General features: G+C 48.6%; 1 protein-coding gene across 1 annotated transcript; it reads right to left on the bottom strand.

Moving 5' to 3' along the window:
- Positions 1-14505: 14505 nt before the first annotated feature.
- Positions 14506-16997, bottom strand: CDK5R2 (cyclin dependent kinase 5 regulatory subunit 2). Its single transcript, XM_004262706.4, has one exon. It carries the CDS (start codon positions 16828-16830, stop codon positions 15721-15723), a length of 1110 nt encoding a protein of 369 aa, XP_004262754.2. The 5' UTR covers positions 16831-16997; the 3' UTR covers positions 14506-15720.
- Positions 16998-23065: the final 6068 nt, after the last annotated feature.

Genomic DNA, 23065 nt, shown 5'->3' with positions numbered 1-23065 from the left:
AGGTTCCAGAAAGATCTGGGCTGCTAAGAATTGTGGGTTAATGTAAAAAGGTGAAATTTCCTGGCAAGAAGTGTGAGGTCCTGTACTTAGATCTCTAAAGGCTAGAGTGTGAGACATGCAAGGGTGGTGCTCTGTAGAGCCTATGTGTAAATTAGTGGTGTCTTAGTTAACACAATGTTACACGGGAGCCTGTATGGTAAATGCAGAAAAAACCATTGTGATCTGAGGACACATTGATGCAGCTATGGCACTCTAGGATGCAGGAAATGATCCACTTGCTATAATGATTGTGCCCCCAGCATATTGTACACAGTGTTAGATAACACTTTCAGGAGGAGACCAAACAGACAGAATAGTGGACCCAGGAAGTGAGGAGGAACGATGCTGGAAAACCAGCCACGGGAGATGTGGTCTGGAAAATCATAGTGGGGAAAGAGGCATGGGAGCTGTCCTCAGTTATTCAAAGAGATGTCCTGTGGCAGAGCACCTGGATGCGTGTACTGGGACACACGGTAGAAAACTACAGTGAGACATATATGTCAGCCTGATCTAATGGAGAACCTTCTGCTATGGACCATGATGAGGAGTGCTTTGTCACTGGAGTGTTCAGCAGACCCTTCCTTGGAGGTTGAGAGGGGAGGTGTACTAGGTGACTTCAACCTTGAGACTCTTGAAGTCCAGTGAGTGAGTTGGTAAAGGAGGGATTTAGACATCGTTGGGAAGCTGGGGGAGGTCTTGTTAGATTAGGGGGTCTTCTTACCTGTGATATCACATCCTTAAAGCTCACCTTGCCCCTCTGTTCTTCCCTGCACGAAGAGCCAATTTGGGAAGCTGGGCATTGGAAAACCCGAGTTCTGGTCCCAGATTGTCAACTGACTTGCTAGTTAACCGTCAGATAATTCTGGGATTCCATTCACTGTGGTCTTGGGTTGACTCTACTCCACCCAAACCCTGATGAAGCCACACTCTTACCACACTCAGCTTCCTGTGATCCAGGCCTGTCCTCATTGACCCTTAACCTCTTGGTCCTTGGCTCCCCAAGATATTGATCCCACCATTGCTTCTCTCTCCCAATCCAGGGTCCAGCCCCTCTCTCATTCCCTGAAGGTCTGAGCCTTTTCTCTATCTCTTCACTCATGTCATTGGTGAAAATATGGCTCACTTCCCTACCCCTTGCCACGTGCTTGCACGACAGAGTTTACAGAACACTTTCACATCCATTGTTTTATTGATCCCCTCCAGGGTCACGGAGGAAGATAGGGCAGGGATTGCTTTATCCACTTGGAGGATGAGTAAACCAAAGCCCAAGATGTTAAAAAACTTGGCCAAAGTCTCAGGGCTTGTTCTAGGACCTGTGCCTCTGGTTCCTCACCAGGCCTTTTCCCAGTGCTCGGAGTGGTTTCTCCATCGTCCCAAGTGGCCTTGGTCACTGTGTTTGTAGGATCACTCCCCCGCCCTCCCGGGGTTACACAGACCCGTGTGTCCTCCAGTAACGTGTGCTCCTTGTGACCAAGCTCCACTTGCCGTCATTTGCAGATGGAATCAGAAGTCCAGCTAGCATGCTGTGTGAGGACATCCATGCCCACACACTGCCCTAGACCTGCACAGCCACAGAGAAATGATATCACCTAGGGCACCGAGGCTTACAAAACATTTTCTCATACATAAGCCCATGTGACCTTAGACAGACATCAAAATGCATTAGATCTCACTGTGATGTGCTTTTCTCAGAGCCTTCTGCTTTTTCGGCCTTCATTTTCCCTTCAATGTGTCTTTGAAATGCACTTAACTTGTTCCTCAACCTCTTTTTATAATTCACATCAAGTAGACCTGCTGATAATAAAAATGTGCCCTACCATTCATTGAACCTGACTCTGCGCCAGGCTCTGCCCTGTGCTAACGCTTTACCTGTGGTCTCTCCTTTGACTTGGCCACACCTTGCCAGGTGGGGATGGTTACCTCCACTTTCAGATGAGGAAACTGAGGCTTGGAGAAGTTAAGTGACTGGTTCAGCCTGTGACCCCAGAGCTCAAGTCCTCACCCATCACACCAGATCCCCTCTCACTTGGCCTTCCTGGAAAGCTTCTTCATGTGGATGTGACCTGCAGCCTACCCATCGCAGACATACTCCATCTAATTGTCTAGTTGTAGCAGAAAATGACAGGTTATAATGGACATATTGATGACTTGTCTTACGCATGTCTTTAGTTAGTTAGTGCCTCTGTCTGATTTAAAAAAAAAAATCAGACTGTTCTGTTGCCCCACTGTCTTTTGCAAGCCTTCACTTTCCTAACGGTGCTCCTACAACCTTTGAGTAGATCACTGTACTCTAGGGCGTGGCTGAGGGTCTGACTACAACTTGACTTTGGTGCCAATTCCTACATCAGTTTGGTCAGCAAGATTTTCCCCTGACTCTCCCCTTTCCTGGGATGGTGGGTCTTGAGGCAAGTGGCCCAATGTCCCATTGACTGTAACTTTTTCTATTTCTGAGAATTCTCTCCTACTGGATCTTCTTTGCTATTTCCTCCTTTCCTTTCTTTGTAAACAAAAGGCATGATGGTTAAGTGCAAGGGCTCTGGGGCTGGACATCCTAGGTTCAAGTGCTGGCTCTGTTACTTACTAGCTGCGTGACCTCGAGCAATTTACTTACTTCTTTGTGCCTCAATTACTCCATCCGTAAAATGGATATGATAATAACAGAACCTACCTCATAGGGTTGAAAGAATACATGATTATATAAGTACCTTTGTACACATATCAGTGTTTTCTATTATTAGACAAACAAACAAAACAACCCCAAACAAAGCAAGCACCTGCCTCTTCCCCTCCAGTCCCAATCAGACGCCCTCCACGTGTCCAGGGAAGGATCTTGAGTGGCTACATCCACTTTTCTAAGCCAGTCACCCACCTGGTGAGCTTCACCAAGAACCAGCCTCTTGACTGGTTATGTGGCCACAACCATCACATGGGCCAGTCTCCTATACTCCGTGCATCCTCCATTTCTTTACGGGGTAACTGGAGAACGTACTGAATTTAAAATGATAGGATCTCAGCTAGTTACCAGCTGTGTGACTTTGGGAATATGGCCACACCACTCAGAGAATTCATTTTCTCCTTTAAAATATGGATAATTGTAATGCTTACTTCCTATGGTTAGTATGTGGATTAAATAAAAATAGTATTAGCAATAGCGCTTAACACACTTCTCACACTCTATAACACATTTAATAATATCCTAATATTTTTCTCAAAACGACAGACACAGCTAGCTCAACCCCCCTCCCCACCCCAAGCTGCATGCTCCTCACTTCCTGTAGTGGAGTTGTCATTGGGAAGTGATTGCCCAGCCAGGGACTAATTTTCCAGCCCTGCTTGCATCTTGGTGGGAGCCATGTGCCTTGTTTTTGCCAACAGAATATGAATGAAAATGATAGTATGTGTTGCTCCTAGGCCAAAACATTTGGAAATGGATGTGCCTTCTCCATACTCTCTTATTCCCTTTCTGCCACCTGGATTTAGAGGACGACTAGTTCCTTAGAGATGGCAGAGCTCCATTATGAAAGGATCCATCATAGAGAGAGAAATCACTCATCCACATGCATTGGACTACTACATTTAATTTGGAGGTTTCCTTTTAACAGCAACAAACATTACCATAACTAATACTCAAATCACATTTAATCCTTACAACAATCCTCCGATATAGACATGATGATTTCCCTGATTTTACGATGAGAGAACTGAGGCACCGAGAGGTTAAGTCTAAAGTCACATGGTGAGAAAGGGCAGAGCAGAGTCTGAACCCAGTCTGACTTCAGAGGCAGTGAGTTCTTTTAACCACTAAGGATGTGAAAGAGCTTTATACATTAAAGTGTCCTAGAAGTAATAACAAAGGCTAATACTTATTGAACACTTGTGTGTCAGGCACTATTGAAAGAGCTTCACATTCATTTAATCCTCACAACCTTTTGGAGTTGGGTCTAGTATTATTCCCATTCTATAGATGAGGAAAACTGAGGCACAAAATATTAAGTAAGTTGGTTGGAATCACAGTGCTGCTAAATGGTAGCAAGGTGATTCCACCCCAGCAGCCCAGTTTTCACTCCCTTTCCCATCCCTTATTCCCTTGATCTTCTCTCATGGAGGAATGAGCAGATTTTGAGATTCTGAGAAGCCCAGGAAGTGGCAGGACTATTTCCCCAAATCTCAGCCCAACCCCAGGCTAGGTTCCCAATTCCAGTGCTCACCTGGGTTCCAGACAAATAACAGAGTGAGAAATACATTTTAGAAGTCTTGTAGCCAATGTGACCCTTGCATTTATCTCAGATGGCATGATGGAGTAGAGGGAGCCCAGATGGACATGGATTCAAACCCAACCTCTGTCTACTCCCTGTAGGAATGAGAAGGCTACTTTCTCTGAGCCTCAGTGGCCTCATCTATAAAATGGAAACGCTGATTATACCCACCCTGTTGGTTTGCTGCAAGGGCAGAGTATGTGCCTAAAGATTCCAGCTTGGAGGACTGCTCCAAAAATGTCATCCCCCCAGCACTGACCAGCCCAGAACAGAGACCTGCCCTGGGAACTCAAACCACCTCGCCCAGTCTAATCCCCCAACACTGCATCCCACTTCTCCTTCCATGAGTCGGAGAAGCTCCTTCCTTGAGATTCTGTGAGGTTGTGGGAGGAGGAAGTAGCAGAGGAAGGCTGGAAGGCCAGACCCTGGGTTCCTTTTTCTGGAAGAGGAGACCAAGTTGCTTAGCAACACAGCAGAAGTTGTCAGGGAGGCTCCATGCAGGGCTATCCTTTATCATCCTGCAACATGGAGAGATCTGGGGATACACTAGACGGGGAGATGAGTGGGGAAAGTAGGGAAGAGTCCGAGGCTCTGATGGTAACCTCTGGGCTTCATTCTCCTTTCCTATGATCACCTTCCCAATTCTCCAACTCTTTCCCCTTGGTTTTCTACCTTTGACACACAGAGGCAGAGAGACAAGTTCTAGGGTCCATCCTGTACACACATCTGTCCATTGGCCATGTCCGTAACCATGTGCCTAAGGGCCAGATTCAGGACCACCTTATATGTGTACTGTGCTGTACAGTTTACAAAGCACATCCACATATGTGATTCCACCATATACAACAGCCTCTTTAATTCCTGTATGACAGACGAGGGAAAAAAGTCTGAAAGTCCCACCGTGAGGAAAGAGCAGGGCCCAGATTTGCTGCAAGTCTCAGCATATTTCCACTACATATCGTAGCATGGATGTCAGTACAGGCTTTGGCATAATGTCGTGCCTGCTATTCCATGTCCTCACAGTTTGAAGATTCTTCATGCCTGGTGTCCTAAGGTGCCCTCAAGATGCACCTTTCTCCACCCTTCATCACAAAGCAGGTGAGATGAGGAGGCAGGTTCAGCTGTTCTTCCCTGCTGGGGCAGGGGGATCCCAGGAGTGGGGAGTCCCAAGAGAAGCCTAGTCTCCTGGCCCAAATGCCTAGACTCAGGAATGCTGCTGTGCTGGGCCAGGCTGGCACAAGTATCTACCACCAGCAGCTGAAGCAAGTCCCCTGGCTGGCATCCCAGAAAGAGGCACGTGGGTCCCACTAGGGCCGAGGCCTGGCAGCAAGGAGTAAACACATGTCACCCAGGTCACAGATTGCTCATGGGAGGCCCAGACCTCTAGGACTCCCTACTGCCTCAGGGGCCAGCAGAGCTGGTCAGAGCAGCTCAGGGCTCCATTCTGGACTTTGTCTTGGTCCCTTAATTCCTCTGTCAAAATTTATTAATAGTCTGACTACCATAGCAATGGTAGCTACCCCAACAAAAATAATATTGTCATTCTTATTATAGCAATTTGATAAATGGCTATAATATCTCACAAATCTGAGATTCTTGTTTCCATCTGAAAGATGAGAAAACTGAAATTCAGAGAGGTTGAATAACTGTCTTACAGCAACAGCTAGTAAATGTAGAGTAGGGACTCAAACCTCTGACTCCTAGTCTTTTGTTCTGTACATCACGTCACACTGCCTTTAAATGTCAGGGGGACAAAGGAGTCCCAGAGGGACATTCAGCCACCCTATCCTCTATCCCCAAATTGCACATGCCCAGGACCTTGTAGGCCACATGGCTCAGCTGGTGTTTCACGTAGAACAGACAATTTGAATAATTATTTTGATTAAAGTTTTATCAACTTCCAAAAAATGATTTGAGATGACTTACTATATAGCAGTATACACAAAACAGGATATTCAGTTTTAAAAGATGAAAAAGCAACTGGTGAAATATGAGAAGCATTCCCATAAGTCAGGGACAAAGCAAGGATGTCTTCTTTATCCTTTCTAACCTTGTCATCATTGCTACCACTGAACATTCTACTGGAGGTCCTAGTCGACACAATAAGACAAGAAAAGTTATCTGTTTTACACTAATATTGAAAAGGAAAAAGTCACAATGTCTTAGTTTGCAGATAATATGACTGCCTACCTAGAAAATCCAAGAGATTCAACAGGAAATCAATTAGAACTAATGATTCTAATGTTAACACACAAAAGGTTAACACACAAGGTTACTACAAAAAAAATATGTTTTTTCCATAACTGTGTAGAAATAAGGAAAAGAATTGGAAATGACAGATTCACAAGAGCAATAAAAATATACTCCCAGGTAATCCTAATGAAAAACATGGGAACTATCTAAATGAAAAAAAAACTATAAATCTTCACTAAGGAACATAAAAGAAGACCAGACTAAATGGAACACTTAGCATGTTCCTGGGTGGAATGACTCAATATTGCAAAATGTCAGGTCTGTCCAAACTGATCTATAAAGTGATACAGTCCCAATCCAAGTCCCAAAGGAATTTTATGGAAACTGACAGACTTGGCTTTAAAGTTCTTCTGGACTATGTATTTAAAAATAACCAAGGCAGTTTTAGCAAAAGAACAATGAGCATACTGCAGAGCTACAGTTATTAAAGATGTGGTTTGTCACAGCTATAGTCAAGTAGACCAATGGAATCCAGTAGAACCTTGAAACAGACCCATGTATATGTGGAAATTTCATAAAAGATAGAGATGGCATTCTCTGGAAGAAAAGCAAGACAGTTCAAAAGTTGGTGCAACCTGTTACTCATTTTGGGAAAATACTTATATCTCTACTTCTCACCACATACAAAAATAAATTCCAAAATAAATTAAAGAATGAAATAAAGACTCTATAAAAGTACCAGAATAAAATTAAAAAATGAAACAAATCCTAATCTCCAAACCCAGCATAAAACAAGAACATTCAGAAAGAAAGGAGAAATAGCAAACATCTGGGAGGAGTTGGTTACCACGGCTGTGTCCTAAAGATATATATTTAATTGTATACTTATTGACAACCAAAGGCAAACATGGAAACTGTCACTATTTTAGTTCATTTATCCATTTCCCATTTATTGAGATCTACTAAGTGTCAGGCACTGTGTTAATTCTCATTGTTTAAAGAAAAGATATGAATAAGTTAGTGTGACGAGGAAAATTTCCCCTAGCTTTATTGTTTGGATAAGGGACAATGGGTCTTCTTCGACAGCTATGCAAAAGATAGAGAAGTATTCTTTAAATGGTCTTGGTCCTCGTAAGAGTGTATACATGTGTGTGCCCATGTGCATGTACTATACGTGTGCTGTGCGTGTACACACACACACACATACACACGCCTGCTGGGATAGATAGGTGTCTCACTTCCCTTGTCCATCAAGGGACATTCTTAAATCCTAGGGATTTGGAAATAGCTTGAGGAGAGGGAAGGGAATAAAGAGACTTTGGAGACATGTGAAAGGAGGGCAGGGCTGTAGATGTGTGTTTCTCCCTTTCCAGCTTTTCCAGACACTCACTGCCTAGCCTCACTTTTTTCCTTTTCGGCTGTGCCGCGCAGCTTGCAAGATTACGGAATCTTAGTTCCCCAACCAGGAATCAAACCCCAGCCCATGGCAATGAAAGAGCCGAGTCCTAACCACTGGACCACCAGGGAATTCCCCCTTCCTTTCATTTTTTTTTTCTCTTCTTTCTTTTTATCTCTTTTTCTTTCTTTACAATTTTCCTTCTTTTTTTTTTTAGGTACTGACAATAGTTTAATTTATTGTACTTAACTAAAAAGCTCAGAAAAGAATTAAGAAGAGATCATTAAAGCTGATCATTTAAAATCCCACCACTGAGGTGGATGGACCTCGAGTCTGTCATACAGAGTGAAGTAAGTCAGAAAGAGAAAAACAAATACTGTATGCTAACACATATATATGGAATCTTAAAAAAAAAAAAAAAAAGGTCATGAAGAACCTAAGGGCAAGATGGGAATAAAGAGGCAGACCTACTAGAGAATGGACTTGAGGACACAGGGAGGGGGAAGGGTAAGCTGGGACAAAGTGAGAGAGTGGTAGTGTATATATAGACATATATACACTACCAAATGTAAAATTGATAGCTAGTGGGAAGCAGCCGCATAGCACAGGGAGATCAGCTCGGTGCTTTGTGACCAGCTAGAAGGGTGGGATAGGGAAAGTGGGAGGGAGGGAGACGCAAGAGGGAAGAAATATGGGGATATAGGTATAAGTATAACTGATTCACTTTGTTATAAAGCAGAAACTAACCATTGTAAAGCAATTATACTCCAATAAAAACATTAAAAAATAAAATAAAATAAAATCCCACCACTTAGTGAGAACAACCATTAACATTTTACTAAACATCCTAAAAGTTTGTGTTTCTGCATACACACACACACACAAACATACACACAGATTCAGTATATATCTATAGTGACTGTTTACTGCCAGGTGCAGGGAATCTAGCTGTGAACAAGATAGGCCTTTTATTGACAGGATACAAAATAAATAACAAAAAATTATCAGGTGGGGACAAATGTCGTGGAGAAATCCATCAGGGGTATGTGATGAAGGGTGACTGTGGGGAGGCTGAGATGAATTCATCAGGAAGAGGTGACTGTTAAACTGAGATCTGAATGACAGGAAGAGGACAGTTATTTAAAGGCCTCTCTCTCCTTACAAAAATGGGACCACATTATATTGTTTTCAACCCGCTATTTTCACTTTGTCATGGTCATTTTTAATATAGATTAGTGTATCATTTTAAAATTTTTATTATTATTATTTTTTTTTGCGGTACGCGGGCCTCTCACTGTTGTGGCTTCTCCCGTTGCGGAGCACAGGCTCCGGACGCGCAGACTCAGCGGCCATGGCTCACGGGCCCAGCCGCTCCGCGGCATGTGGGATCCTCCCGGACCAGGGCACGAACCTGCGTCCCCTGCATCGGCAGGCAGACTCTCAACCACTGCGCCACCAGGGAAGCCCTATGTATCATTTTTAGTGGTCCATAATAGCCCAAAGAATATTGCTTTGTCTCAATTTACTTAATCTCCTACTAATGCATGCGAAGTTTTATTATTATAAACAATGTCATGATAAGTATCCTTGCGTCAGGTCTTTTCCCAATTACCTCCTCAGGGCAAATTTCTGGAAATGTGGTGGTTGGGACTAAGAGCTCACTGCCTTCCACAGTTTGAGCCACAGCCAAGTAGCTCTGCAAAAAGACTCCACTAACATATATGTCTACAACGGTGTGAGAAAGTGCACATTTCCCCATGTTTTTATCATGGTTGGTATTTTCCATTTTTATAATCTTTGCTGGTATAAGAGATGCAATATCCCACTACAGTTTTGACTTGAATTTCTTTGGTCAAGAGTGAAGTCAAGTATGTTTTTATGTGTTTATTGATTATTTACATCTTTGTGTGAAGTACTCTTCATAGTTTTAACTAATTTTCTATGGAAAATATATTGTGTTGCAAATATGTTCTCTCATCTTGTCATTTGTTTTTCAATCTTGTTTATGGTTGTTCTTTTTCTCTATTTCTCTAACATTCAAAAGCTTAAATGGAGTCAGATGAATCAATCTTTTTCTTTAAGCTCTATCTCTAAAAAGATGTTCTCCACTCAACCCAAGATGCAATATTACTACTACTACTAATAATAATACAGGTACTCTTCGAGTATTTTTATTTAATATTTGACTACTGTCACATACTAATTACTATTTTCTAGTTATGCAGATAACTTACTAATACATTTTTATCGTAAAAAAGTTAAACACCACAGATAAGGCAAAAGTTCCCTAGACAACATCAATCCCAGTTCCTTCCCAGAAGTCACTTAAGAGTAATGTGTGTCTTTCTTGAGCTTCTATTTTTCATACACACACACACACACACACACACACACACAAATTATAGTTTGATTTGTTTTGCTTTTGCATAAATGATATTGTACTGTGTGTGTTGTTATGCAACTTCTAATGATACTACATGTTTTGGAGATCTTTCATGTCAGTATAATACATAATACAGTCCAATCCACTCTTTTAAACTGAATACTGTAGTATTTAGTAATTTGAATGTATCAAAGTTTTTAAAATTTCTAACCTATTGGTGGATATTTAGGTTGACTTCAATTTATCTTTCTCTAAACAATAATACAATAAAAAATCTTTATCATGCCTCTTTATATGTTTAAGTATTTCTCTAGGGTCAATATTAGAAACTGGAATTCCAGAGTAGAAAAGTATGTGCACTTAGATTTCTAATAGACACTTCCAAATTGTTCTCTCTTCTAACACTTTTATAGTTTTTTTTTCTTTAAGTCTTTTTAATCAATTTGGAACTTATTTGGGGGTAAAGAATCAGGAAGTATTGACATTTTTTCTTCATATAAATGACTATCCAATTGTTCCAAAACCATTTCCTGACTAATCCATCTTTTCCCAGTGGATTTGAAATGGTGCCTTTGTCATATATTAAATTCCCACGTGTGCTGGAGTTTAGTTTTGGATTATCTATTCTGTTCTACTGGTATGTCTATTCCTGTATCAGTGCCTTATGTTTTAGCTACCTTGGCTCTATAGGGCAAGCCTTCCATCATTACTCTTCTTTCTTATGTTTTTCTTCATATTCTGTGTTTTTCTGGGATAATATGTAAATTATTTTTTAAAAGGAGTAAAATGTAGAAAGGTTATAAAGAAATACGTCTTTCCCTGTTTACATTGTTCAACACCCCTCCATCCTTTTAGGTTGTCGTATATAAAAATGCACACAGAGAGACTAATTTTATATTTTATGGGCTTGAAGCTAAATGTCAGTCACAGGACACGATGATCAAGGGGTATAAAGTAATGGGGGTGGGGGGGAAAGTCGTAAAAGGGGAGTAACTACGGTGCGCAGTATCGCCAAGTAGAAAGAGAACTTGGGAGCAGCTAATTGCTAAATAAATAGAACCCAGGGGAAAAGAAACCCCCTGAAGGCCCAAACTGGATAGGGAGAATTTTAAGCCAGAAACTAAGAGGTTAAATCTGAATGCCCAGAAAAAAAAGGAAGGTTGAGTGCTGGAGTAAAACGTCGGGTCAGCCAGCCTGCGAGTGAAAAAGAGAGACTGCTTCTGAGAACCTCATCAGTGTATTAAACTCAGGTCAAAGGAACTTGAATCCTGAGACTGTGCTCTGCAGTTTATCTATCTTATACGCAATCTTTCATCTCACTGAACTAAAACTATTTTTCTATCCCTCAATTACACACCTAACGTGTGTGGCTATAGATGACCTTCTTGTTGGATGTCTGGCAAGGTGCTGAGAGGAAAGGGAATGGTCTTAATAAAGGTCTTTAAAGTGTTAACTCCTGCTGTCTTGAGGCCACTCATGGTAATTGTTGTTTACGATGTATGAAGGGGTCAGGAGTAGCACCTAAAGTGGGGCACATTAAGAAGGTCAGGCCCCCAAACCTGGCTGTCAGATGTCCCTGGTCACGGTGGCATGGTCGGAGGGACTGCTTTGGCAGCCCCTGTAGTAGAAATCTTCTGGAGATGCCCATCTGAGTGCCTGAGGCAGAGTCCCAGTGGGTAGAGGCCACAGGATGTCCCCTTGGATACTGCCAGATTCTCTGGTTGCTGGGCACCGTGCCTGGCAGGCAAAGCAGTTACCATGACAACCACTCCCCCCCCACACACACGTCTGCGATTTTTGGTATATCTCCTTTCCCATTAAGTGCCAACGTATTCCAGGGTTCCAGAGACAGGCAAACATAGCTCTCAGGACAGAATGTCCTCTGCTCCAGGAAGTGGGGGAGGGAAGGAAAGTGGAGATGTGTATATGTTATGATTGAATGAAACTTCATCAGTATAAATGCATATGTACGTGCTTATGTGTTAAAATGTGTTGTATATCAATGTATGTACCATGCAAATGGTCAGATCACCATTTATCTGCCCATTTGCTTTCCTGCTTCCCTCCCCTCTCTGCTGTCCCTGTGTTGGGAGAGTCACCTCTGCCCTTTGCTGAGGGGAAATGCTGAGTCATATGGCCCCAGCTGGGTTTCTGTCTCCTAACCTCCATCTCCATTCTTTCCTCCGTCCATCCCTCCCTCATCCCTGCTGGACCGTCTCTAAAGCTCTGGGCCCTCTTCACCACCTCCCTCCTAGGCCTGGACTCACTTTCCCAGAGGTTCACTTCTGGACAATAAAGAGAAGGCACTGCACTCTGTTTTTGCATTTACTCCCTTCGCACTTTGCCTTCTCAGAAGACTGTTCTGAGTCCTCCTCCTTATGACTGCCTTCTCCCTGATAAAACAGGAGTCTGACCAAGTTTGACCCAGGAGGCTAATTCTTCCATGTATTCATGCTGATCCTCCTCCAGTCCCTCACCCCCTAATCGGATTACGGCAGTGTTTCATGCCTTGGGCCATGGCAAGGAAAGTGCGATTTAATTTGACATCACGCACTGAGGCTTTTTTCTCATTCTAGCTCTCCAAGTGCCAGAGCACAGGTTCTTGGAGGCGCGCGCGCGTATGTTTGTGTGTGTGTGTGTGTGTGTGTGCGCGTGCGCGAGAGCAGTAGCAAAAGAGTGTTGAGTATATGCATTCAGGGGCAGAATCTAGAAGCCCCTCCCTCCAAGGGCAGGATGTTTGGGGGTCTCTGTAGGTTCTCGGGTCTCTTTCCCATCCCCATTAGGCTCTTCTAACACAGAAATCCCAATCAAATAGCCTCGCTAACTAGTTCCAAATAAGGCGGACCAGGATTGCTCTCCTCCCCAACCGCCCCGCCAGAGGTGAGAGAGTCGAAAGGGGGCCCCGCCCGCTCAGTCTGGTTACTATGGCGACAGCCTCGGGGTGACCCGAGTGCTCCGCCCTCTCTTCTCCCAAACCTAGAAAGATGACGGCACCGCGCTGACTGCGCCAAATTCCAGCCAATGGGCGGCTGCTCCCGCCTTCTCTTCCTCCAGCTCTCCCCACCTCCCCCCGGGAACTCGATTCACAAATCTGGACTGGGGATTTCCGGCTCCAGGCCCGGGGGGGGTGGGGTGGGGGGGTGGGGGGGCGGGGAAAGGGCGCTGGGCCGAGGCCGGGGGAAAGTCGAGGTCTGTCCTCCTAGGAGGGCAAGTAGAAGCCGGCATTCCTGGGTTCTTGGCCCAGACTCCCGTAACCTGCCACCAGAAATGGATCACACCCTACTCCCAAATTATCCGGAAAACCTAATTGAGGCCGAGTCTGCAAATCCTCCTGCCCCTGCAAGCCCTCACCCAGCCCGAGCACGCCCGTCAGTACCACGGACAGCGAACCAGGACCTTTTCTTGGCGGGTCGCGCCCGCTTCTCTCTCCGAATCCTTCTGAGGTCTCCGTGGAGACCAGGGTCAGAGACGCCAGCGCTCCAATGGAGCCAGGCCTCCTTGGGCCAATGAAATAGTGAATGGGGCGCTTAGCTATGTGGTTAAGAAGGCAATGGGGACCAAAGAGGAATTTCAGGCCAAATAGCTTATTTTTCTTCTTTCAACCCCAAAGAATGGCTCTTGTCTTCCAGGCTGCCTGTGTACTAGCCTCCCTGGGGATAAAGGGCCAGGGCTGAATCTCAAACAGGGTTGGACCTCCCAAAGCTGCCCTGGGTGGGCGTGTGACTGAAACAGCCTTGAAGCAGCCCTATGGGTGGGCGGAAGCGTATGGGGCTAAGTGTGGCATTCAGGCCCCACCTGAGAGTGGTGAAGACAGACTTAGGCCTGACTGGACTCTTGACAGGATGAATGGCAGGGAGAGATGGAGAAGGAAGAGAAAAGCAGCAACAACAAGTAGCTGGTGCTGCCTCAATGAGCCACTCTGTAAAAGGGGAACAACTTCTGACGTCCTCATCACTTATTCCCTAAATGGCCTGGGTATTAATGAGTAGGTAGGTCGGAAAAGATGAAGGCGGGGGTGGGGGGGGCAGGGGAGCAGGAATTCGGCTTCACCACCAGGCCCCATTCTGCGGCTCCCTCACTTTACTCTCTGTAAAATGGAAGCCATTGGGGGGAGGGGGAGTAGCAGTTCTCAGGGACTCGACCTTCCGCACTAGACCCATGGGGGCCCTCCTGCCCTGCCTGTGACAGTTCCACTCCCGCTCCCTCCCTCCCAGGGCCCAGAAAAAGGCTGGCGCAAAAACATCTGCAGGCGCTTCCAGCGCTTTATAGTTCTCTCCCGGACAGAAGGACAGACAGACAATGCGGCCCGCACCGTCGGCCCGCATCATTGGCACCTTGGACACGGCACCAGGCCCAACCCAGTCCCTGGTACCCTCCCGGGAGAATTCTGGTCCGGCCTCAGATCAGCACCTCAGACAGCTCCCGGCCCAACCCGCCCCTCCCCCCTCCCTCCAGAAACAATCAAATAAATTAAAAGGAGTGGGGGTGGAGGGGGAAACAAAAACACCTAAGGATAAGGAAGAGGGGTGCCCCTCCCTCAGAGTAAGAAGAGTTTTTTGTCTCCTCCCACCCTTCGGCTGAGGCGCCGCCGCCGCCGCCGCCAGGGTGACCTCCTAGGTTCATTTTTTCCCCAAACCTCAGTCTCCTGAAGCTGGCATCCCCCTCCCACTATCTCCCGGCATGCAACACGTTGGAAAAGGTAGGGAGAGGTGGTTGGGGGTGGGGCGAAGGACCATCCTGGTGGTTGTCTGGGCTCCTGGGGCTGCAGTGTCTCGCAGTACCTCAGCCGATCCAAATTAAGAACTAATATTCCCTTTGGCCTGGGGAAGAGAGTACAGGGGCTCAGTTGGGGGAAGAAATGCAAGCTAACACAGGCGGAGGGGGGAAGGCAGACAGGAGGGAAGATGGTGACACATGCCAGGAGCGAGGAAAAAGAAAAGAAGGGGAGATGGGGACACAGGTGCAGAAAGATAAACGGGGCAATGAGAGATAGGTAGGGGGTAAGATGGAGACGGAAATACACACCCAAAGAATGGAAAATGGAAAGGCAAGGAGGAAGTTGGGAAAGCAGAAGATGAAGGAAGGAGGGAAGGTGAAAATACAGGAAGGAGATGAAGAAATGGACAAATCCGAGGGAGATGAACTTACAGACACAGAGAAGGGAAGGGGGAGACCCGGGTAGAATTGGAGAGATGGGGGCGCAGACAGATAGAAAGGGTGAGGTTGGGGGTTCCCCTCCCGCGCTCATCCCCCACCCCCACCCTGCGCCCAGCAAATCCAGACGCCGCGGCCTCTGGCATCCTGGCCTCCACCTTCCCCTGCGGGACAGGGGCGGCTCCTCCTCCGGCCACGGCGCGGAGCGGCGGTAACAGCGGCGGCGTCTTGATGGTCCCGGGGGCTCCGAGTGTGTGTCAGGGGTTGGGGCGGGGGGTGGGCGCGGCCCTTGGGTATCCCTAGCGGTCCAGGTTCATAGTCCAGTGCTTGGCTCCAGTCGCGCAGCTGTCCCTGGAGGCCGAGGAGGAGGAGGCCGCGGGCGCTCCCCCGCTGGGAGGACCCCCGGCGCCGGCAGCGGCCTCGCCCTCGTTCTTGAGGTCTTGGAAGACCTGCGTGAAGAAGTGGGGGTCGGCGTTGAGCCGCAGCATCTGCGGACTGAGCCGCTGGATGAGGCGCAGGCAGCGTTGCCAGAAGCGCTCCTTGTCGGGCTCCACGAGGAAGGGTTTGAGCGGGTAGGAGATCTCGTTGCCCATGTAGGAGTAGGCGAGGTAAAGGCAGGTGAGGAAGGCAGCCTGCAGCTCGGCGGCCGACGCCAGCTCATCCCCGCGCAGCGACTCGCGGCACAGCAGGTACACGAACACCAGGTTGGCGGGCGTAATGAAGGCCTGGTCTTGCCAGCCCTGCAGCAGCAGCGAGCGGTCCACTCCGCGGAACCAGCCCACCAGCTCGCCTGGGCTTAGCTCCTTGAGACGGTAGCAGCGTCGGCACACGAAGTCGCCCAGGCAGCGCAGCAGCTCTCCCGTAGACGCCTGCACGATGACCCGCCGCGGCGAGCCGCCAGGTACCGGCGGCGCCGCCTGCGGGGCTGGGGGCGGCGGCGGCGGCGGTTTCCCTCCACCGGAGCCTGGAGGTGGGGCGACGGCGCTGCCCCCCGACGGCGGCTCGCAGGTGGCGGCGGCCGCGGGCACGGTGGGCACGGGCACCGCCAGGGGCTTGGCGGCGCCGCCGCCGTCGGGGGGGTCCCGACCCTTGCGGAGAAGGTTCTCGCGGTTGCGTTGCTGGACCAGGGAGTCCGCGCCGGTGGACGCCGGCTTGGGCGTCACCTTCTTGCTGCCTTTCTTCTTCTTGGCAGACGCGGCCACCAGCCGCTTCCAGGTGAGCGCCGAGATGAGCACGGACGGCCGCTTGAGCCGGCTCTCGCCTTTACCGCCCTTGCCTACTGGCGGCGCCCCGTATCCCCCCAGCGCCTCGTCTCCCGAGGGCGGCGCCTTCTTCTTCTCCTCGGGCAGCCCGCCGGGCCTCCGGCCCTTGGCCGAGGAGGCGGGGGAAAGAGACAGCACCGTGCCCATCCTGCAGAGCGGGGCCGGCGCCCGGGCCCCGGCGGGAACCGCGGGCGGCGCCGCTGCCCGCTGCTGCAGCCCCCGGGGACCCGGAGGTGGGGGCCCAGCCCCGGCCCGGGCGCGGGAACGGGCAGTAGAAGGTGGCTGCTCGGCTGCTCGGCGCCGGCTGCTGAGAGTCTCAGCTGCGCCAGCTGCAGCGTCAGCCCCACCCCTTGGGCCCCGTCTTCGCCGCGCCGCGCCCCGCCTCACGCAGCCAATCCTCGCCTGAGCTGCCCTCCTAACCGGCAGCTCCGCTGCCCAATAGAATCTCGCATGCCAATCTCAAGTCCCGCCCATCCCCCAACTCTGTCTCTGGTCCTTTCCCTTCACGGGAAAGGGGTAAGGAGGAGGAAGTGGCTGGTTCGAGGGCCTCCTCAGGGTCAGAGCCGGTGGGTGGGGTGGGCGGGGTGGACGGGGGGGCTGCTCCCACCTAGCCCTCCAGGTCCTAGGGCCCCGAGTCAACTTGTTTTGATGCACTGGATCGCGATAGCAGAGATGCCATGGGAACAGCCTCTCCCCCCTTTTGATTATGTGTTGGGGGGCAGCGTGAGGAGTGAATGCCTTCATCAAGGGGCCCTGGCCCCAGCTGGGTCGCACTGCACCGGCTCGTCCAATCTAGCAGTCGGTTGATTCCCTCTTAGCTCTCCTCCCCTCCATTCCCCCTACAAGGCCGCCTGGGAGGGCTGCAGAAGGCACATTCTTGTTCTGCCTGTGATGGGGTGCTGGCTGGGCCCTGGCCTTCCTGAAGGTCACAAACCGACTCCTTAAGGGTCCTCACTCTGGGGGGTGGCAAGACGCTCAGATTTGTCCCTGAGGCCACCGTTTGCCGACCTGATTCTCTGCTGCTGAGTCTGTGATGAGAGGCCATGAGCTCTGGTCCCTGGGCCACCGCTCTTGTGCTCTTTGCCCCCTCCCCCAACCCAGATCCCCTGATTCCACACTTGGGTGGATGATGGGTGGTTGGTCCCTGGGAAAAGTCTGGAAATTGGTCTGCCCAGGCTCAGATAGCAGATGGGCCTCCTGTGAGAAGGGAGGCCCAGGAGCGTTGGTCCCACCTCCAGCCCAGCCTGGGTCCAGGCTGAGATGGATTTTCGTTGTTACATGCTCCCTGCCATTCAGGTCCTAGCTGTCCCCGTTCCCAGCTGCACGCTGTTAGGCTGGATCCTGCCCATTTCTCTCTGGGTCTGTTCCCTCCTTGGCACCCACAAGGCCTTTGCCCTGGATTTGGTACTCGCTGGGCCTTACCTGCACCTCCTGAGCCCAGCTGGTTCTGGGCTGTTCTATCTGCCTTGTAGAACTGTAGAAGGCAGTCTGGCCTGCTCTCTGGCTCCCCAACACAGGAGGTCTTCTGGTTTCTTAAGTGGGCCTTGGAGGTAGGTATGGGTTTCATGGGGGAGAGAAGCCTTGGCCTATGGATTCAGCAGAATTCTCAGAATTGGCCCTGGAGTCACCTCCATGTTCCTCAGAGACCACCAAGACACCTCCAAGGATCCACTGCTGTCAGGGTTGGTACATATGCATGTGTGTACCTAGTTCATTCCAGAGAGGATTCCAGAATCAGAGGCACCAGCTCTTCTCAGCTGTCCCACAGGCCTGCCCCTGTGGGGGCCTGTGGTCTAGCTGTATTGATTCCCCACCTCTCTACCACCGTACACCACCATACACAGGCCAGCTTGTACACCTCCCTGACTCAGCGCCCATCTGTACTTTCTCAGTGGGGTCTCTCCTGCTCCCTTAGATCTGATCTTTATTCTCTCACAGCTCAAGCTGACCTGCCCAACCTCTCATTCTCCCTATAGTTACAGAAGAATGTTCCCTCTTTTCAGCTTCTGTAATTGGCCCTACTTCCTCCTACAAGGCTTTCTGAGTCAGCCTTTATCTGGCACCCAAGGAACAGTTGGCTCACCAGTAGTTAAGGACAGGCCCCATAGAGACTGAGGTGCACTGGCAGAGATACCGGGCACGTGGATCTGAATGGCACGTGGGTCCTCCCAGGAGTCCCTCACTGACATAAGGCCTATTGCTCGTGTCATTTAGGACAAGAGTCTATGCAGCACCCACAGATGTCACCACCATGGTATCCCCACTCCAGGCCCAGCAGCGACCTCCTGTTGTCCTTTTAGAATTGAGAGTTCCCTCCTCTGCTTTGGGGTCCCCAAACCAGGTACCTTAAAAGACCTTACTGCCTCTTCTCACTCTTCATCTTGCCGTACCTCAGACCCTCTCTCTTTGGCTGACATGCTCACCACCCTCCTACTCTGGTTATCTCTTGAAACTCTGAGCTCCTATCACTGTGCCAGGCCCCTCCCTCAGACCACCAACCTGCCTTCGTCAAGCTCTTGAAATTCCATCTCTTCCAAGAAGCTTTTTTGGATTGATTGGGAGGGAACTGATGCTCCTTCTAACATCAATCTTTCTAACCTCTTCCCCCGCCAGCAGCAACTGCTACATAACAACTTAGTTAAGAGCTGAGCTCTGAGTTCCTAGTCAAAGATGTGGAAGATGAATATGGATGGAATTTTAAAGGACAAGCAGACAAAATAATAAAAACAAATCCATAAAGAGTGACGGCGTTTCTTTTACAAAAAATGCTGACAGGGCTTCCCTGGTGGCACAGTGGTTGAGAATCTGCCTGCCAATGCAGGGGACACGGGTTCGAGCCCTGGTCTGGGAGGATCCCACATGCCGCGGAGCAACTAGCCCCGTGAGCCACAATTACTGAGCCTGCGTGTCTGGAGCCCGTGCTCCACAACAACAGAGGCCGCGATAATGAGAGGCCCACGCACCGCGATGAGGAGTGGCCCCCACTTGCCGCAACTAGAGAAAGCCCTTGCACAGAAACGAAGACCCAACACAGACATAAATAAATAAATAAATAAATAAATAAATAAATAAATAAATAAAAATTAAAAAAAAAAAATGCTGACAGAATTGAGGGAGGAGAGAGGGAGGTTATATCTCTCCAGGGTGGAGGCCAAGAGGGGTAAGCACAGTGAAACCAGAAAGGCGTCATGAGAAGGCAGGCTTTACGGAAGGACAGTGGACGGCCAGGGAATTCCCCAGTTGAGGCCCATCTTTAAGGGAACATCCCCAGGCAATGCTGCGCAGACTCTTCTGCCCATTGGCTGTTTTTATCTTTTTTTCTGAGAGGTCACAGTCTAGGAGTCAGGAGTTTTAGTCCACAGCTTATAAATTGTATGACTTGGGGAAGTCATTTCAGCTCTCTGGGCCTCCCATTCTTCATACTAAAATGCAGGAATTCTACATATTTTTATTATCAGACAAAAAAAAAGAATATTGAAGAAATAAGATAATATCTTGGGATTGAACTTAAAAATGATTCCTAAAGACTCTTCCAGTTCTCTGATTCTGATTCTAAATAAAATCTGCCCTAAGAATTCTGTTTCGCTTTGTAGCTCCAGCCCTGTCTGGTTCTCCCTAATCTGTTTCTGCCTGATGGGCTCAGTCTTGTGTGCACAGCAGCCATGCGAGGACTGCCCTTCTGCAGTTCTACCCAGGAGAGGAAGGGGAGGGGTGCTCAGGCTCTCAGCAACATAAGCCTTCCTAGGTCCCTTCAAGCTTTAGGGGGCCTCTGAAAGGTGGTGAGACAAAGGACAAGATGCCAAGCTGGCTAAGTTCCAGGGTCCCCCCAGTAAACATCAAGGCCGGAGGTCCTAGAACTCAAGGTCATTGCATCCCATGTCTCCAAGGGGCCCCTACAAAGGGGGTGATGATAATGTAGATTCTTAAAACAGCCAGAGTAGAGACTCAGCCTGGGCATCTGAATGCCTGGATCCTGCTGTCCCCCTTCCCTGATTCAGTACTCCCACAAAGGGAGAGGATATGCACCAGCCCTCCCTCCCTCTCTGGAGGACCTTACCCCAGGGGAGCTGGGGTGGGGAGGCAGTGGAGGGAGTAGAATCCCTCCCCAGGTAACAGTGGGGAGTGGAGAAAGGCGCTGAGCAGAGAGAAGAGATGAACTTGACAAAGGAGGTGCTGCTAGCTGCCAGGAGGGAGACCCCCATGTTCTCACACCTTTCCCTTTCCAGCAGGCCCCTTGCTAGGAGGACTTAATTGAGGAGCCCAAATATAGATTTTTTAGAACAGAAAATAGGGTTGATAAGCACAGTTGGGGGTGGTGCTCTGGGACAGGGAGAGAAGGGAGCAATGCTGAGAGGCTGGGGGGCCCGGGATTAAGGGTCAGGGGAGGACAAGGGTGAGCCTGGGGCTCCTTTTTCTTGCCCTAGGCTCTGATTCCTTAATAAAGCCTTGGTCTCCCTTCTGGGTTACTGATGCCAGCCCTCCCACATCCTCATACCTGGATGTTTTCTCCCCATATCTCTGGCTCCTGCTTTCACCCCGCTTTGTTGCCCCCTGTGAAGAGTTCTCTCTGCCCAATCCTTCCAGCTTTATTTCTCTCTATATATATATACTCTCCAATAGCTTTATTTCTCAGTTCTTCTTCTCCTGCTCCCATCATGCCCCTTTTTTGCCTCCTCCCTTTCACCCCCAACCCCAAGCCGCAAGCATCTCTGTCTCTTCCCTGCCCCTGCTGGAGCCCAGCATAGCACTCCAGATGTGGGAGCAGATCAAGGAGGGCGGGGGTGGTGGCTGTTGCTTTTCTAGGATATTCTTAGCCTGTCTGGGGGCTGGAGCTGGAATCAGCGTTTCCATCTCAACCAGGCAGGTGGCTGCAGGAAAGCTGCCACTGCGACTGGGTCTTCATCTACTAGTCTCTTTCCCTGTCTCTGTCCTCCTCTATCTCAATTCCACTCTGTGAGTCCTGCCTTCCCATCTCTGTGCCCTGGGATGGGGGAGGGGTGCCCTCTGCCCTGGCTGGCCCCAGTGAGGTTTGAAAGCCCTGTCTTGGAGATTCTTGGGGAAAGAGAAGAGCCTTCGAGAACTCTAGCTCGGATATTCCCTGGATCCCCATAACCTTTGTCTCTGCCCCGCTTTCATCTGCCCCAACAACTCCCTCAGGGTACTCGGTCCCTAAACTCTAGCCATGACCATGAGAGCCTTTCTCATCTTGACTTACAGGAATCACTCAGGGGCCCTGGGGTTCTTCGGGAGCTGCCGCCTGATAGAGGCTGAGACCTGGTGTACAGTCCTCCTTTGGGAGTGAACAAGGGGCTTGCTGGCCCAGATTCCTTTGTTAGCAGAGGGAGGGGCCAGGAAGAGATCTGACTCATTCACAGATAGCACAGAAAGTATCTGTCACCTTAAAAAAACACAGTGTGGGCGTTCCTACGTGGGTTCTAGAGTCTTGCAGGTCTGGGTTCAAGTCTAGCCCCTCCACTTACGCGCTGAGGGACTCTCCTGAGGTCTATAAAGGTGGACCATCATAGCGTTGCTGTAAGATTTTATTTAATCTCACAATGCTCCACAATGCTTGTATATTACATGTGCATGGTACTTGGTGTTCAAAAAATGTGAGTTATTACAGAATTATACTGTCATCATTATTTTTACAGAGCAGGAACAGTTTATTTGACCTGTACCATTAGCATGTTTTTGTTTTCGCTTTTCTCATTAGAACATTCTTCATTAAAGGGACAGGGTTGTACTATCATTTCTTTTTGTTTGGCTTTTGAGACCTGAATTTAGAGCTGTCCTTCCTTCTGGGCCTCATTCATTTGGTGAATCTCCGTGTACCTGCTGTGTGCCAGGTACCATGCTGGCCCCATATTCTGACTGCACCTTTCAGAGGGCGCTCTCTGGCTACTCATCCCACACACTGCTGTCTCTCCACAGCTCCAGAGGCTCCATGTAGGGTCAGTTTTTCTTTTCAAAAGGTTTGAGAAAATATTCTGCAAAATTATAAAATCCACATTAGCAAATACTATTTGAGAAGCCGTCACCTATAAGGTACTGGGCTAGGTGCTGGGAATAGGAAACAGGATGAGGTGGGTCTCCAGGCTTCAAAGAACATACAACAGAAATTAGAGACATACGAAAAAAAATAATAAACAGTAGTAAGTTGATCAGTGTCCTATGATCAGTTACAGAGAATGGAATTGGACAACTTGAGTGATCCTACCCCCTCCCCTCCACCTTCTACCTTTGCAACTAATCTAACTCCAGCTTATCCTAAATTCTCACAGCTAAGCAACCACTGGTAGTGGGTTAAAATCAATTTTTAACTGAGGTCCAGTTCCTCCGTCTGGTATTGTGTCCCTTCCAGTCCATGGCCTTTCCTGTCCGA

This window comes from Orcinus orca, chromosome 7 (assembly GCF_937001465.1).
Source record: "Orcinus orca chromosome 7, mOrcOrc1.1, whole genome shotgun sequence".
Taxonomy (NCBI): domain Eukaryota; kingdom Metazoa; phylum Chordata; class Mammalia; order Artiodactyla; family Delphinidae; genus Orcinus; species Orcinus orca.
This window is presented reverse-complemented; position numbering and strand designations above follow the sequence as displayed.

Coding starts and splice junctions, on each gene's coding strand:
- CDK5R2 (XM_004262706.4), bottom strand. CDS start 16,830: ATGGGCACGGTGCTGTCTCTTTCCCCCGCCTCCTCGGCCAAGGGCCGG.